Genomic DNA, 17,901 nt, shown 5'->3' with positions numbered 1-17,901 from the left:
ACCCCAATTATCTCAGGAATTACTGGGTCAATTTTCACATACTTGGTATTATTGGAAAGGTAATTTGTTTCTGTAGTGTATTCAGTTGAATATAAGTTGAAACATATTGGTAAATCTGCACATTCTGTCATTTGTGTTTTACACAACATCCCAACTTCATTGTAAGTGGGATTGTGCATATTCATGTAACCATGTACATTTAGAATGCATTTTATAATTTCATCCAATTTCTATTTTTTTAAACAAAATTGCTCCTGAACAAAAATAAATTACTCAAACCAAAAATGTAAAGGCAAATTACCTTTGCAATGATACCACATTTGTAAAAATTGACCCAGTAGTATCTGAGATAATTGGGGTTGAACATATACAGACATTTTTGCAGAAAATCCAAAATTTTGGGGGTCCATGTTTCTGGAACCAGTGGTCTGACTGACCTAAAATTTGAGATAATGTGCTGTGAGATCACAATGAACAAATAAATAATAATKTTCATCAAAATCTGAGATGGTTGAGATCATTGGGTGATTTGGCAYGGACTGACCCACCTGTACTGGACACATTATTTAGTATTTTAGTATTAAAATTGCAATTTATGTTTTTGTATTTGATGTAGCTGCAGAATAAAAATGYCAACCTGGCTTTRTTGTATTTTTGTTTTACAGCTGCTRTAAAACTGTAGTGATATGTTTTGCTTCACTGTCTGYTTTCTCATGACCCGATATAAGAGAAACATATTTTTATCTTTATATATGTTTATTTAATAATATGTTGGCTTCAATGTACARCTTTAATAAAGAAAGACATGCATGWAAAWGTAAGATATGTGGTCAGAGATGTTGTTAGCATGATGCTAATTGCTACACATGTGTCCTCTTCAGGTKAGCCAAGGGAATGTCCCCGGTGTGGAGAGCGCCTCTCTGGCCATGGACACAGAGGAAGGTGTGGAGGTGGTGTGGAACGAAGTTCTCTTCTCTGACAAGAAGGTCTTCAAAGCTCAGGAGGTAAAATAACGCTGCAGCATAGCAGTTTTCCCCCCTGTTGGTTCCTTTAGCATTGACAGTCTAGTTTAAGTTTGTTCATTTAATGGTTTTATTCAAGGCAGCCAAATGTGTTTAATCATTCTGTGACAAAATGTACTGGAAAGATGTTTCTATAAACTGTATTTTAAGTGAATTTAGGTTTTATCATACTACCCACAGCTTTACGTTACTTTTTTAATGCTAGTCTTTTTTTAAACCAAATCTTAATGAGCATAAGTTGCATCCAGGTTGCAGCTTACCCAGGAGGTATATGAGCCAATGCTTTTTAAAATGTCTAATAGGATCATAATTCACAAAACCTAACCTCATCCTATAAGTATAATGTGACTTAATGAGACATCATTTTATTTCAGCTAAAATTCACTATTTATCAACAGAACATAAGAAAAAAAATTGTTTTTATTATGTTTTACTGATCAGCTTTCTGTGAGGTGAGAATTTGATCTGTTGTATGTTTGTTGTGCAGGAGAAAATCAAAGAGATGTTTGAGAACTTGATGCAGGTTGAACACCCCAACATAGTCAAGTTTCACAAGTACTGGCTGGACATGAAGGAGACCCAGGCTCGGGTGAGAATTTCARTCTTTCACCTCCTGTTTTGTACTCGTTTTATTTTAAAGCACACGCTTCTGAGTTTCTTATTTTCCACCGTTTGTGGCCGACAGGTTATTTTCATCACAGAGTACATGTCGTCAGGCAGTCTGAAGCAGTTCCTGAAGAAGACAAAGAAAAATCACAAGACCATGAATGTGAAGGCGAGTACTTTTACTCGGGTCTGGTTGAAGGAACTGCAGTTCTGTCGTTATTTAGATCCATATTTCCTGCAGGATTAAAGATTATGTAACATCCTGGTGGCTCAATCTGCTCAGTCGTATATCTTTTCTATTTAACCAGGAATTTTCTCTTCCTGTTTGTCAGCCTGCTTAAACGATTTAATTTTCTATAATCACTCATAACAACAAGCCTARTTACATTTCTGTACATTCTTCCTGATATTTCTCTCTAAAGCTAATTCTTTATTTTTATTCCAGGCCTGGAAGAGATGGTGTACCCAGATTCTGTCRGCGCTCAGGTACTGATGGGTTTGTGACACCAGAGGTGCCTGTTTATTAGAGCTTGACCCTTAATGAGATGTTTTCTTATTTACTGGCAGTTATCTGCACTCCTGCGACCCTCCAATAATCCACGGCAACCTGACGTGYGACACAATCTTCATCCAGCACAACGGCCTCATCAAGATTGGCTCAGGTCTGCCCCCAGCAGGGCTTCCTCTGATACTACAGATAATTTTGTTCGTTCCTAAATTTGTGCACAGCTAAAACATATTCTATATAAAATATTTTTATTGCAGTGTTAAAAAAGCAGAAAAAAAAACACCTTAATTGTTCCCTTTTTCATTTCCACAGTGTGGCATCGGCTATTTGTTAATGGTAAGATTTATATAACTGTTTTTCATTGTTCTTGTGGAGTATATTTGTTCACTTAGTGCATTTTATCAGATTTTGTCTCCTGTTTGTTTCTATCAGTGTTCCCAGATGCCAGTGTTCACAGTAAAGGAAGGCAACACCGAGATGAGCAGAGRAATCTTCACTTTTTTGCTCCAGAATATGGAGGTGAGTGTTTTTATTAGTGTTATTGCTGTTTGTATTATTGTACTAAATTAGTTTAAATCAATAAAAACGTCTAGGAATTCATCACTTGTCTCAGTTTTTCCAAGTTATTTGTTTTGTCAGTTTATTTTTGTCATTTCCGMCGCTCGTTGTTGCCAAGTCACAGCAGCTACAGTTTTTCCTCTCCAACATTTTCTGTTTATTTCACGATTATGGTGCTCATTTCTAGTCCATTTAGTCAGACTTTATTTTGATTGCACTGGGGGAAAAAAAGCACCTGTTGTCACCTGTCATTTCAAATATTTTGTGCAGCAAAACGTAATGAGGCGGGGCTTAAAGCCAGGAGCAGATGAAACCTTTCATTAAAGAGCTGTCAGGAAATAGAGACGTTTGAGCGGTAATTGAAGCAGTTAATGGGGCCAGTGTTGTTGGAGCCGTGGTAAAAGTCAGTGAGACAGAAAACATTTGTATCATCTCAAGTACAGTAAGCAAGTCAGTCAGGAGGCATTTAGAACAACGTGAGGATTAATTTTAGAGAAAATAGACTGTTTACAGTCAGACTTTGCTAAATATGATCATTATACTTTTAATTCTAGTGTTTTATAAACCGTGACATAATAAAACTAAAGATAAGCTTCACCTTCRTAATACCAGGTCTTAAAGTTAGGTAAATATACATTTTTGAAAAGAACAATAAATGACGTCCTGATGCATCTCAGTAATTCAGGTAGAAAAAATCAAAAAGAAAAAAAAAGTAGATCCTCTAGATGGATTCTTCTTTAGTGAAACGTTTCGTCTCTCCTCCAAGAGACTTCTTCAGACTTTTTGATCAGCCTTATAAACACTGCCTCCACATGGTGGACAAACAGGTTAGTCACATGCAAAAGAGGGCCATCGCCTAACAATAGGCTTGTTTAGATTTATTTAGTCACATGCAAAAGAGGGCCATCGCCTAACAATAGGCTTGATTAGCTCTATTGTTCATAGAGGGTCATGTGCCCCATCACCTGACTTATTGGTTTGGATGCTGTGGTTATTTGGTGTTTTGTTATGTGTATGTAGTGARTGCARGCGGGGCTCAATGTCCCCTTGTTTTATTTTTTCCCTCTTTGTGTTGGTTATCGTTGGGGCCCCGATTCACACCTTTTCCTCACAGGGGGCTGAGTCATACTTATAATAACAGCGTTGTTGGRGGAGGACAACTGGACATGAAGGCCTCCACCTCTGTTTAATGGTGGATGTTTTTTTCTTAAAAGAAAAAAAGTCCACCAATAAATGACACTGTATTCTGCTTATGAAAGTTGGAAAAAGCTGAACAAGTATAGCTTATTTTAAAGCACTGACAGAATAAATCTCTTTTTCTCTACAAAAACATTGTGATAGCATGTTTAGGTTTGTAAAATATCCTAAACAAAGGAACACAAACTGCAACATAATGGTTCAAAAATAGGGGAAAAAACATGTTTTAAAGTCAACATTAGCCTGGCTAAAATGCTGAAAATGTCCACAAACAATAAACTAAGACAACTTTGGAAAAAAGGCAGCTAAATAATAAATATTACTGATAAAATCAATCATAAGTGGGTAAATWATTGCTGCTTTAATTGGTTCTTTAAGCTTGTTCATGAAGAATTGTGCTTTTTTTTATATTCTGGTTTTACTGTTTGGTTCTTTAAATAATCTCATCATGCCATAAATCATGTGTTGTAGTATTAGCCTCCATTTTATACAAAAAAATCCTGTTTTATAAACCTTAAAACTGAGAGAGGATATGATTGTAGTCACATTTCATTGTTTGTGAAATCAGTTTTTTTCTTTCTCATGTTTCTGTCGTCTGTTTTCTCTCCAGCCGGTGAAGATGATTACTCCATAGACATTTTCTCCTTTGGCATCTGCGCTCTGGAGGTGAGAAGACAAAACACGTTCAAGAGATTTCCATCTGTCTGTGTGTGGGTTTGTGTGTGTCAAAGCTTTATTTTTACTCCTAGATGGCAGTGCTGGAAATCCAGGCCAATGGAGACACTGCTGTGTCTAAAGAGGCCATCGTCAACGCAGGTCAATCTCTGGAAGACCCCCTCATGAGAGTGAGTCTCGCTTTATGACCTAAATACGTTGAGCTGAATACAGGAATTTGTCCAGWAATGTTGCGAATGTTTTTGTAAAACTTGACTCGTCGTGTCCAGTTGTGTTGCATTYACTGTTTTTCTCCGCGCTCTGCAGGAGTTCACGCAGTCGTGTTTACGTCACGACCCCAAGCTCCGCCCYACAGCTCACGACCTCCTGTTCCACAGAGTCCTATTCGAAGTCCACTCCCTCAAACTGCTCGCTGCCCACTGCCTCATCAACAACCAGTGTGAGTTTCTCACCTCCACGCGCTGCCTGAGCCGCCAAGACGGCCACAAAAAAATCACCCATCTGCTCTTTTAAAGCTCGTCGTAACGAACAAATCACATTTTAGATGTTCAGTTGCTTTCTGCCTTTTCTATTTATTTTTTAAGATTTGCAACAAGTGTTTTGATTTAATCACATTTTTTCTTACTTTCTTAGATTTTTTTCTTTTTCTAAATTTGTGTTTTATCCACAGACATGCTTCCAGAAAACTGTGTGGAAGAGAAAACCAAGTCGTTCGACCCTAGCGCCGTCATGGCTGAGATTAAACACAAAGACCGACTGGGAGTTCAGCTCAAGTAAAATCACATTTTTTTATCGTCTCTTTTGAGGTTGTAACACGACAGGTGATGTTTAACACGCTCTCCTTTGTGTTTTCATCTCTAGGTACTCTCATGTTTCTCCTTTAGAGCTGGACAAGTTTCTGGAGGATGTCAAGTAAGTAGAGCTTCAGTCTCTGATCTGTTCAGTCTCTGTGGAAACTCTGTGATTTCAGCGTGACGTCCTTTTCCTTACTCAGAAATGGGATTTACCCGCTGATGAACTTCGCCTCGTCTCGCCCTCACCCTGTCCCTCGAGCCCTGTCCTTGTCTCAGGAGCAGGTTGAGACTGTGAAGTCACCGACTCCTGAACCCCAGGAGACCGAGACCAGAAAGGTTAGACTTTTAGATTTCTGGAGAATCTTGTTCGATACACTGCAAAAAAAAAAAGTTACAAACAAAAGGTTGAAACAAAGCACATTTTTCACTCTTTGACAACGTGTTGGTGTTTGTAGGTTGTTCAGATGCACTGTAACTTGGAGTCAAATGAAGAAGGGACCAAAACTCATGTGAGTCATAGTACTAATGGTATTTTGTCCATTTTAGTTTAAACACTTTAGTCTGGGCTACTTAAAAGATGAAGTGATGTATCGTCTCCTGAAGTTTCTTTATGAGGGGAAAAGACAAGCTGCCTAGTTTAAATGTTGATCTTCTGGTTTCTTCCYAGCTCTCTTTGTTTCTGAAGATGGATGACAAACTTCACAGGCAGCTGAGCTGTGACATCTTTCCAAGTAAGTTCTGCATATTGAAGGTAAAAACACATTATCTTCCACACTAAGGTCAGAAACAACCAATCACTAAGACCAGGGATGTTGAACTCATTTTCACAGCAGGCCACATGAGCATTATGGTGGCCCTCATAGGACCAGWTGTTATTAACYTCAACTAAGCATGAATCGTCACGTTCCTCATCTTATTGCTACTGCTGAGCTAATAAACTATAACTGAGCTCTACRTGGTGTTTCCTGCATAAAAAGTGTTTTTACATGTTCTCTTAAAAACACTGAGAAGTACTACATGTACGACTGACTAAATGTCAAATAAATAACACAGAAATACTATTAAAAGTAAAACTAAAGCCTTTTTCATAAGTCAAATCAGCGAAATCACTGCACAGACCGGCCCGGCTTTATCCTCACATGTTGATCAGCTGTTCTCGCTGTCTGTCTGAAACCAGTACCGGTACCAGAGCGACTGCAGCTGAACCCTCCTCCTGCTGTCGGCGTGTTCTTATTCCTGTAACATGAAGAGAATTGCATTTCTTTCTCTACGTCTCCAGACAGCATGTAACATCGCCAAAACTAGTCGATATGACTGAATAAGTACAACTTTGCAGCAACACGTTCATGATAACTTCTCTCCATTTTCTTGAGCTGCGACTTTTACTTCCTGTTTACTACACGCATGCGTCTGACGTAACTGATTCACTTCAAGCCAGCTGGTGGAAACACGTCTGATTTGCATTTATTTGTTTTTTCCTTTTTGCGAAATTTTAAAAATTTGCTCAAAATTAAAATTAAAATTGGATGGAAACACGGCTACTGTCTCTGAGTCGTATCAGCAAAAAAAAAAGAAGAAAGGAAATCAGCTCATTATAGCAAACCTGTGGCTCAAATAGGTACAGATGCTGTTTCSTGCCATTCAATATCCCCTCTGTAATAAATCTGCTTGTTAGTTAGATCCTGTGGTCGCTCATTGATGTCATCAGCTCATTATCATTTCTGAGCGCGGAACCGAGGATTGCTTTTTCACAAGTGGGTCTACCGGTCTCGGTCCCGGCTCTGATACTACCTCTGCTCAGGGGCACATCAGAGGCGGGCTCGCCTCCCTGTTTCTTCTGAATGCTCGKMGGAGGACAGAACACACATCAGTCCGGACTGAGCTGTCTTATGAAAGAGGCTTAAGAGTTTCACTCACTGTTTAGCTGTGGTAAATATCTGCCATCTTGAATTCTGAACTCTCCCACTTTCCGACAGGGAATTCCCACTGAAAGGGCATTCCAGTTAATATTTACGACTTGTAAGTGGGACTTTTCCACACATCAGAAAAATGCCGCTAAAAGGAGATTTGACATGACAAATTTCACTTTAGAACTCTGTGCAGCTTCACCTAGTGGTGGGATGCAGTCAGGGAGACCAATCAACATGCATTATGGGAGATGTAGTTTATGGTTAATGCTGTCTTTAAAGCAGCTTATTTTAAGACACTAATACATCTTTGAAGCTTTCACGGGCCACATAAAAATCTGTGATGGGCCACATTTGAGTTTGACACATGTGACTTAGACTCAATAAGACATTTTTCCAGTCAGACACAAACACATTTTATTGATAAAATATTTTTGTAATAAAGCAAAAAAGAGCAGCTATTAGGAGTATTGTTTTTTCCTCTGTAGATTTGTTTTAGGGATGAGGGTAGGTGTGGACGTGATGATGATTTTTTTTCTAACTGAAATATTTGATGTGAAACTTTCAGCGGACTCCCCGAAAGACCTTGCCAGTGAACTTGTTCACTATGCCTTCATAAACGAGGTACATGGAAAACCTTCACTTTGTACCTTTCTGATTAATTAGTTTATCTCTTCCTCTAACAATATAAATGTCTTCATTTGAACCGTGTGTGTTTGATGTTTAGAGCAGATCTGAAGTGTGCTTCTTGGTTTGTTCAGGAGGACAGTGAGAAGGTGGCGGGGTTCCTGGAGGACGCCATCAGCCGACATCGGGTCCAAGCGCTCGCGTCAGGGAGCACGCAGTGAGGAMAGGGTCGTGACGGCGGCGGCGGTGGCGGCTGGCCCAAACTGAAGGGCCTCGAGGGTGGCGGGGGGGCATTGATCACACAGGTGGAGAAAAAGAGAGGGCGGGGGGCCAGGATCACACAGCTGCAAATGCAAGGAGCAGAAGACCCAGCTGGGGAGACAAAATGGGACAAACAGACGGATGTCGACACTTGAAAGTCGGTATATTTTCCCAGTTAAACGGAAGGTGAAAGCCAGCGGCGGGAGGGAAACGGATGGCACCTCTGATTGGTTTTTCAGAGGCTTCACGGTTGAATCCAGCGACCCCCACAGAGCAGAGGGAGATCCACGACATCCCTTCCTGAAAGGGCTACCACGCCTTAAAATATCCTGAAACTTCAGTTTTCCATAACGCCACTGATGAGAGAAAACGTTTGACTTACTGGTGTTTGAGAAGGACATTTTATTGTTCCATGCCTCATTTGCACTCCAGTGCCCACTTTTAATGATTCACACTGAATTGTAAACGAAAGTGATTTGCTAAAGCTTCTCTCATTTGCAAGCATTTCAGCTCATTACCGTTTTTGGAATTTAATATTCCGTCCTACATGCATTGTTAGAACTCATTCAGTTATTTATTTTCTGTTTGTAACTGTGAGCAGTCGAAGCGTTGCACAGCTCTCTTGACTACTTCCGTTATCTTTTAGTCCAGCAAAGTGAGCCCTCCCCTCCYCTACTTGCACTCCTGGGTTAACGGCTGCATCTCAGCTCAGCATGCCACTTTAAATGCATCTGAAATGACGAGCTCTGAGATGATGTCTCCCTTTTAGCCTATAGTTTGCTTTTAAGGGTTTTCCCTGTGACCGTGCTCTGAAAGCCAAAGACTTGCAAAGTGCCTGATACGGCAATGTGCTTTGGAGAAAAGTCCTCACGAAACGCCACAGCRTGGAAATTAAACATTAGGCTCAAATTTAACTGGACAATCTGCTSTGAACTTTCAAATTTGCTCACATATTTTAATCCTGAGTGCAGAAAAGTGGCCTGTGTGAACGTGAAAAGGATCTTTACTCCACTTCCTTCTAGTCGATGTAGGAATGTCGGACGTCGAAGAAAAYGTAGAAAACGTCAGCGTTTGAGTCCAGCATAATGACAAAAAGAGTGTCWAAGAAAGGAGATTTAACATTTAAAAATAGAAAATTGCCAAGTTGTTSATAAATTTTGCAAATATTTTAATACGTCTAATTTGTAAATACTATATCTGTGGATACTTGAAAGGCAAATCTACCCAAATCTTTAAAAATGGTCAAATTCAGTTTTCTGCTTTAACTAGTATTTTACAATAAACAATGTTAGTAGATATTTTCATTGGGACAGCACAAGTAAAGTCCTTTAATAGCAGATTTAAAAACTTTCGTTTTAAGCAGGTTTTCCTAACTGTTGTGCTTTTATTCTGAATAATGTGAAATTTGGAAGTGATTGCACTGCAGACGCAACAAAATATTCATTTACACTACATGTTCTGCCTAAAAACTCTAAAAATTTGGGTGGATTTTTGCCTTGACAAAAAAACAACACTTAAAAAAAAGAAACATGAAGTTTTTGACCCATCTTTAGCAAGTGACATGTCTTCATGTTTTCGTTAGGCTAACTGAGCTCCRTTTGTTTTCTGGATGTGTAAGGCTGCAGTTTCTTACCAGTAATGCTGCTGTACAGTCATTGCTTTAAGTACTGGATTATACTCTTCTTCAAGTCTGCTCGTCAGTGTGTCTGTACAGACGGGGATGCTCTCAGACAGCAGGATTGTGGTGTATATATTTATTAAACTGGTTTACTTTAATACAATACAATGCAGCACCGCTGCAGCTCTGTGCTCTAATAAACTGCATGTCTTAATAATAACCTGCAACCATTCAGAACTTTGCATTTTGCTTTTTTTTTTCTTCTCTCCATCACAGCTGAGCTCCGGACAGGAACTGACAAACAAAATGAATGTTTTAGGCTGTACATGCATATCAGTCTTTTTATTTTTGATGACTTTTTTCCCGTCCTTGTGAATCTGTTGAATGACATTTGCTTTTGGATGTTAAACCTTTGTTAAATATTGTAGCATCTGTGATTAAAAAACAAAAAATAAACAAGATTTGACATGTTGATTCTTGTCTGAAATGATAAAGACTGAGTAAGTTATAAAAATTTGATTTGATGTTGATTATTTTATGGTTTCTAATCAGAAACACCAGAGTATACTTAAGTATATTTTGTAAAAATAAAAAGTACTAAATTAGTTTGCTAGGGAGCATTGTCATATTTATTAGGGCTGTGCAATTTGTCAAAAAATTTACTGTCCTCACGATAACAGCCTGTGCAATGTGCATATAGCAAAAAACTGCATAAACTGCAATAAATGGTTGTCTCAAAAGTTTGCCTTTATGCATTTTGTCATGTAAGCTTGAAGTATTTCACCAATCAACTGGATAAATYTCTTCATAGTTTTTAAAAATTCATATTGGAATGATTAGTTTTTTGTTGTTTTTGCCCCAAACCCAGAACAGAAAGACATCAACACTACATATTTATTTGTTCATTTATAGCAAGTCAAACTGCCATCGCAATACTGTTATCGCACATAAGAGGCTTTCCTGATACCGTGCAGCCCTAATATTTAGTCAAACATTTGAACCACTCTGTCAAATATGGAAGGTTTTAGAACATTGAGTTTTAATAAGCAGCTGAAGTCAAAATTAAAGTGGCAGAGGAAAACACACAAGTCTGTGGCTTGWTAATTTGTTACAATAAGCAAGATATAGCCCACAGTATTGTTTTCAAATGGCCATCTCTTAAAAAATTTGATGCCCCCTCACCCTGACAGTTTTATCCTGTTGAGTGCGTTTTTAATTTTCCCTGTTTATGATTAGTAGAACTTTTAAAGACGTAAAAACAAACAATTTATTATTTTTTTCTTTTTTCCTTTTTTTTAGAAATTAGGAGTTAAATATATAAATGTTTTATTTAAAACAAAAAATAACTTGAAGCGTCTGTGACATCAAATTTTCACAAAACAAAAACATTACTTAAAATATAACATTAATAATAATTGCTGTATTTGTCATGTCATATCACCTATACATGACTACAACATAACAAATCTCCTGAAATTCTGTTCTAGTTTTTGGTGTGCCGCCACAGTTTTATTTTTATTTTTATGTGGCCCCCACACGGCCACCCCATTAAAAATAAAAAACCCTGGAGGCGCCACTGGTGACGGAGAGGCGCATTTCCAGCAAGCTCCRTTCACCGCGAGGTTCTGTGTTATCGCGAGATCTTCCTTTGAAAGACAGGAAGTCTCGCGAGCGTAGGTCAGTGTGGGGCCTTTATGGAAGGTGTGCTTCATGGCGGTTACGAAGACTGCGGTAAATACTCTTGGCGATTAAAAGATACATGAACAATCTTTTATGGTCGTTGTTTGTTGCGTAAATTAACACCCAATGCCTTGCGCATTATAACTGTACCGAATAGTTTGTAAATAAGCTGGGGAAAGCACGGTTTGTCTTACGCGCCATAACGAATGCCCGACGTGAGCTAATGTCTGCTAGCTTCGGAGGCTTCCTGAGAGATGAATAGAAATTAGGCCATGCTAACCTTTTTACGCTTTTTATGACGATTTTCTAGTTGAAGTTGTATGGATGTAACTTCGGGGTGTGTTTACATGACAGCATATAAGTCATTTTATTTTAAAAACCAAGTATTACCGTAAGCATGCTAAACGTGTGTTTGGATGCACGTCGTTTTTGTGCGCATCACCGTGATGAATATATGTTATCCAAAAGCTGAGCTAAGTTTAATGCAACTTGACTATTAAGCTGACTTTCTTTCAGTTTTAGTCTGAATGGATTATTTTTTTATTGTTATTTTTCCTTAGAAAGACTTGAATTGTTAAAGCTTCCCCATCGGCGCTCTTCCCCTTGGGGGTTTTCCTTTCTCAGTCTGGTGGACCAAACGATTAGTGTCGCGTAAGTAAAGAGTTCATCCAAGACCACCTGGGTCACACCCGGCTCCATCTTTAAAATCTTACTGATATTAATTTATTATGAGCTTTAGGAGAATTTGTTCCCCTTCTGATATTAGTTATGGTGGTACAGGGCATATACATAATTTATGTTTAATTATTAATATTTATCTATATCTTGAATGCAGGGAGGTGAAACTCTGACGATGGAGAATGGACAGGGCACAGGCTCCAAGCTTGGCCTACCGCCTCTTACCCCAGAGCAGCAGGAGGCACTTCAGAGGGTAAGATCCGCCATCTGGTCTTTTSTGCAAASGTCTTCGGTCATCCTTTGCTTCTACGAGGTGTTCAAATTACTTCTCCTTTTCTTAGGCAAAGAAGTATGCCATGGAACAAAGCATTAAGAGTGTGTTGGTGAAGCAGACCATAGCCCATCAGCAGCAGCAGCTCACCAACCTACAGGTGAGATGTGGGCAACATTTAGTTCCCCGACAAAGAAACKTTGTAATGCGGCGTATGACCTGTGAGCCTTGATTCTAGACAGATTTTCTTTCAACCTTTTCATGCATTCGTAACTGTGGTATCTCTAATATCACGAGTCGGTATTGCGTTAGATCACTTGGAAGTCTTGCTCCCTTTCCCCCCGCATGCTGTAAACAAGAACACATGTGTAGACCATGTGCCTCTGCTTTCTTTCAGATGGAGATGATCATCCTGAAGGCTTTGGTTCTCATGTTGAATGCTTAGCATTTTTAAAGGGGACATGGTTTTCTTAATTGTTGTTTGGTTTGATTTGTAAACTAGTGATGAGAGGTAAATCCTCAGAATGTTTGCTGTATTGAGGGAGGGTTTGAATATTCTAACCTTTCTTGAAAAAGCAAAGCTAAGGGGTATTTAACCTACTTTTCAGCACTTTTTCCATCTTTACTGTCTTTCAGATGGCAGCAGTGACAATGGGCTTTGGAGATCCTCTCTCACCTTTACAATCGGTCAATAGATCATTAAATTTTTTTTCTTGTGCGCATTTCCAATGGGAAAAGGACTGTTACCCTTCTTTTACTGGTTGCATTGGCAACGATCCCTGCCTTTTTAAATCTAAATAAAAAGTGCATATTTTACAAAGAAACATGGCTTTGCAACCACCTGCGTAGGGTTTGAGATAAAGAATTCATAGAAGCATTGATTAGGGTTTTTAAAATATGGGATTATTTGCTTTATTACTTATTAATCAGGCAGGCAAATAAGCTTTTATTTACAGAAGCCTATAAAAAGAAGAAAAGGCACGTCTCCTTGGAAAATATGCATTTCCTTGCTTTAAAAACAGCTTTTGGCATGGGACAAAAGAGGGATAGCAATCTATTTATGGACCAAAATGAGAGAACTTCTATGACAGGGATCTTTTGTGCCATCTCAGTCTAGTTTTTCTTATTTTTTTATTTTAAATTTTTTCCCTCCGGTGAACGAACAAGTCATCTCGTCATGTTGTAGATTAGAAAWCCTTAATTAATAGTGGATAATCCATTGAATTGAGGAGAAGCGGCGTTAAGTCTAAAGGCATCACTAAAACACACCAACTTTTGCTGATTAAATCATCCCTCAACGTAAACTTGAGAAGAAAGTTTGAATKCTTTCGTCAAGACTTTGTATGGATTTCGTTTGAACGCCATGGTTACTTTTGTTACCTTACTTGCATCCCTGGATCACAGGTCAGTTACTGAAGCCAAACATTTGTGAGGGCTGTGCATGCCAATGATTTAGGTGTGTTTTACTCCTTATTTCTGTTCATTAGTAACAGAATGTAGGCCATAAGTTAATCACATCAGTGTTAAAAAGCACTCACATGTTAGTACACAATATGCCTGTTAATTAAAGTACCTTTTTACTGCCCCAATCACCTGTCCAGACTTCCCAAATCTGGAATTGGCTTTTAACATTTTTGGAAAGCAAGCCCAATTGAAAATGCAGATTTTTTTTTAAAAATGTGTTTGTGTGTGAGTGATTAGCTTCTTTTATTTTACTTTTTAATGCTTAATATGTGTCGTTTTCCCACAGGTGGCAGCTCAGCGGCAACGTGCCCTGGCGATCATGTGTCGGGTGTATGTGGGCTCCATCTACTATGAGCTTGGCGAGGACACCATCAGACAGGCCTTCGCCCCCTTCGGCCCAATCAAGAGCATTGACATGTCATGGGACTCGGTTACAATGAAGCACAAGGTCAGTGTCGTTTTAAACGTCATTTAGGACTTATGGGAGGCCAGATGTTTTGTTACGTTTGGATGTTTTGACTGCAGGGCTTTGCCTTTGTGGAGTACGACGTGCCGGAAGCTGCTCAGCTGGCTCTGGAACAGATGAACTCCGTCATGTTGGGAGGACGAAACATTAAGGTGAGATTTTCTTTCCCTTTTTTTAAGCGTTGGAAGTATTTTATCACAGTCTTCAAAGATAGTTAGTTATACTGTATGATAGGAAAATGATGTGCAAAAACTGTTCTAGTTTCAAGATATAACAGAACTTCTAAAATGTAATTTTTCAAGCAATACCTTTAAAAATGTTTTCTCTCAGTTCAGACGATTGACCCAAGTTTGCATACACTGTGGGTCAGAAGTTAACCCGGCACTAAATCAGCTTTTTCTTTCTTATTTCAAATGAGAACTTCTTTTTACAGAATAACTGTTGAAGACTTGAACCCTGCCATTAAATTACAAACTCAAAAAGGTGATGGTTTGTTTTTCTTGGGCTCTGGTGCAGACAGATAAATGCTGTAAAAGAAAATTTGAATTTTGATATGAACATTGCAGAGGAACACTTGTCTTAGTAAGCCTCAAAAATCACCTTTTTGTTTTTATTTTTTATTTTTTATTTTTTGTTTTTTTTGCAGTAGTTTATTTTTAAGTATATTTCTACATCAAATTAATTTATCTTCCTGTTTGGTGTCTGTTTCTGTGTGTGTTTCCAGGTTTGTGATTTATGTATGTTTGGGTGTGTGTTTACTGTATAAGTTGTTTGTGCGTGTGTGTGTGTGTGTGTGTGTGTTTGCGTGCGTGTTGTGTAAGTGACGATTTCCAGCGAGATGCCCAGCAGCGGTGCGTGAAATCACTCTGTTCCCACGATGTGCTGATGATGGACTGCGCCTGGGTGGTGTTACTTGCCCGCCTCACCTGTAGTACAGATCTCATTCCCACTTAGGTGCTCGTCTTAAAACAGGGACAGTTTTTATTCCGCGAACAAGAGAGAGAGATAGACAGTATGACGTTAGCTTAAGTTGAGCAGATATCACTTTGAGTTTGCCACCAGTTCAGTGAGTGCCACTTTGTTACGGTTGCAAATTTGTTTTTAAGCAAATTTGTTATTCTTTATTTTTGTAAATGGGACACATTGCTAAACTATGAGCTGGTTGTGTTCAAGTATTGTTGGTAGGAAAAATACTGTAGTAGTTTTCACTCCAGCTCTTCAGCTGGCAGAGTTGGATAATAGAATTGAGTGGCTTTGACAGAACCTGGTGGCTGCTGAAAGTTGACGTCCGCTGGTGGTCAGAGCTTAGTGCGTTTTGCGTTACTCCTTTGCCGACCCCGCCATTCAGAAGCCCCGCTGCTTTAATCTGTACTATAAGTTGGGCGGCCAAGTAACATCGGTCAGGCGCAACCCATCATCGACCAGCTGGCAGAGGAGGCGCGCGCCTATAACCGGATCTACGTGGCGTCGGTCCACCCTGACCTGTCGGACGACGACATCAAGAGTGTGTTTGAGGCCTTCGGCAGGATCAAGTCTTGCACGTTAGCCAGAGACCCCACATCTGGGCGACACAGAGGCTTTGGCTTCATTGGTGAGCTTTGAGTGGGGGGGGTGTCACTCTTTCGTGTTCACGTGTTGCTAATTCTCTTCTATTTACTGTTGTTTTATTCCTCAACAGAGTACGAAAAGCCTCAGTCAGCTCTGGATGCTGTGTCCTCAATGAACCTCTTTGACCTGGGGGGTCAATATTTAAGAGTTGGCAAAGCAGTGACTCCACCAATGCCTTTACTGACCCCCACAACCCCAGGTGGGCTGCCACCAGCAGCAGCTGTGGCTGCGGCGGCAGCTACCGCTAAGATAACGGCCCAGGCAAGTATGAATCCCTTCCAAAGGGATTTAGTGGCCCTCCAGGTAAATATGGCCCAGATAGAGTTAATTACATGACATGAACGTAGTTTTTCTTTTTTTTTATATATATACTAATGCAACTGAGATATGGCCAATTCATTAAAGGTTACATAAATCAGTAGTTGCTAAGACAGTGTTAGTTTATCAAGTCTTTAGAAATAAGACTTTTTAAATTCATTTAAATATGTTTAAAATACTGAACACATTTTTTGCATAATATACAATGCACTGGAAATATAATCACTGTAATTTTCTATGAACAATTTGGTTATTTTGTTTTACTGTGAAGTCAGTGATTTCTTTATTTTATTGAATATTTTATCCCAGCTACATATTAACTTGCTAATATGTAATCTAATACCTTTTGTCACCTGGATTTGGAGGTTGAGTTCACTCTTTGCTGTGATTGTTGACTGTGTTGCTTTGTGCTGTGTTCTGTGTGTTTCCCTTGCCTAATGTCTTCGGCCCCCCCCTCTCTTAAGGAGGCTGTAGCTGGTGCGTCAGTCTTAGGGGCGTTGGCTGCGCCACAACTTCTCAGTCAGCAGATGGGATTACCGCAGGCCGTCATGGCTGCCCAGGCACCAGGTGTAATCACAGGTATGTGAGGGAGTTCCATTAGAAAGGGTTTTGATAAATTGTTATAATTCTCTTGTCCATCTTGTACAACCGATTATTACAAATCTCGTGCTGCATTTACAGACAACTTTAAATTTCAGTAATTGTTACTTCTGTAGATATACTTTATTTTGTTTTGGTAGAACTTGGGTACTGTAACTGGTTATAAAATTAAATAACAAAGATTACTCCATTTTGGATCTAGTTGTCCACTCTTCAACTAGAAACTGCCCAACATGACCTTTTAGGGGTTATAGCTCATGTTGCATGCTTCTCTTCAGCCCCTGGTGGCTGCTGTGGCATCCGTTGTGAGAGCAATACTGATGTGTAAATGTAATGTTGATTTCTGCCTTTAAGAACATTAGGCTACTATAAGGCTGTCAAATGAACAGGTTGAGTCTTCAGCATGGTGGCAGAATAACTTTATGTGCACTAAACTACCTGAAGTCCAATCAGGAGAAAATTTTACCTCTAAACAGCAAATTAGGTAGAGAAATTACAGAAAGTACGCTTTTATACAAATGTGTAGTTTCACCCTATTTGTGCATGACCACCTCTTCATTTGTTGTCCTGTTTATGTAGTCGGCATGCCRTATTGTTTGGATTTATCTTTAAACCAGGGTTCCCACGGGTCCTTGAAAGTTTGCGAATGTGGAAAAAATTATTTCAAGACCCTGGAAAGTTTGTGAAAACAGCCAAAAAATTACACTTGTCCTTAAATGTTTTTTTGGGAATTGATGTTCTCTATTCACACAATTGACTTTCGGCACGATGGCTCAGTGGTTAGCACCAACGCCTCACAGCAAGAAGGTCCTGGGTTTGATCCCCGGTTCGGACTTGGGGTCTTTCATGTGCAGAGTTTTCATGTTCTCCTCGTGCTTGCGTGGGTTTTCTCCGGGTACTCCAGTTTCCCCCACTCCCAAAAACATGTACAATAAGCTGCCTTCAGGCCCAGGCCTCCTTTGAAAAAGAGATCTGAGATCTCAGTGGGACTTGCCTGATTAAATAACGGTAAATAATAATATAATAATAATAATAATCTATAA

General features: G+C 39.3%; 2 protein-coding genes across 2 annotated transcripts in view; both read left to right on the top strand.

Annotated features, from left to right (window-relative positions):
* Window positions 1–886: 886 nt before the first annotated feature.
* On the top strand, window positions 887–10,247 carry LOC106534838 (nuclear receptor-binding protein 2; the record flags this gene model as incomplete). Its single annotated transcript, XM_014031606.1, is given in 17 exon segments — window positions 887–1,004; window positions 1,510–1,611; window positions 1,708–1,797; window positions 2,074–2,114; window positions 2,196–2,290; window positions 2,449–2,472; window positions 2,569–2,655; window positions 4,502–4,557; window positions 4,641–4,736; window positions 4,873–5,005; window positions 5,237–5,339; window positions 5,428–5,478; window positions 5,561–5,696; window positions 5,816–5,869; window positions 6,028–6,091; window positions 7,836–7,891; window positions 8,029–10,247. Coding segments are annotated over 17 exon segments (1,393 nt in total), but the record flags the coding sequence as incomplete, so codon positions are not given.
* Window positions 10,248–11,427: 1,180 nt separating this feature from the next.
* The window catches only part of LOC106534836 (poly(U)-binding-splicing factor PUF60), a 9,053-nt gene continuing 2,579 nt past the window's right edge, over window positions 11,428–17,901 (top strand). Inside the window, exons 1-10 of the mRNA XM_014031604.1 lie at window positions 11,428–11,504; window positions 12,289–12,384; window positions 12,473–12,562; window positions 13,039–13,089; window positions 14,153–14,314; window positions 14,392–14,549; window positions 15,506–15,513; window positions 15,711–15,923; window positions 16,011–16,201; window positions 16,723–16,837. Coding sequence (XP_013887058.1) covers window positions 11,484–11,504; window positions 12,289–12,384; window positions 12,473–12,562; window positions 13,039–13,089; window positions 14,153–14,314; window positions 14,392–14,549; window positions 15,506–15,513; window positions 15,711–15,923; window positions 16,011–16,201; window positions 16,723–16,837 — 1,105 coding nt within the window. The 5' untranslated portion in view covers window positions 11,428–11,483. The remainder of the gene's footprint in view (window positions 11,505–12,288; window positions 12,385–12,472; window positions 12,563–13,038; window positions 13,090–14,152; window positions 14,315–14,391; window positions 14,550–15,505; window positions 15,514–15,710; window positions 15,924–16,010; window positions 16,202–16,722; window positions 16,838–17,901) is intronic.

Source organism: Austrofundulus limnaeus, unplaced genomic scaffold, assembly GCF_001266775.1.
Source record: "Austrofundulus limnaeus strain Quisiro unplaced genomic scaffold, Austrofundulus_limnaeus-1.0 Scaffold1280, whole genome shotgun sequence".
In the NCBI taxonomy this organism is placed as follows: Eukaryota; Metazoa; Chordata; class Actinopteri; order Cyprinodontiformes; family Rivulidae; genus Austrofundulus; species Austrofundulus limnaeus.
The sequence above is the reverse complement of the archived record's forward strand: the minus strand, read 5'-3'. Positions and strand labels throughout refer to the sequence as shown.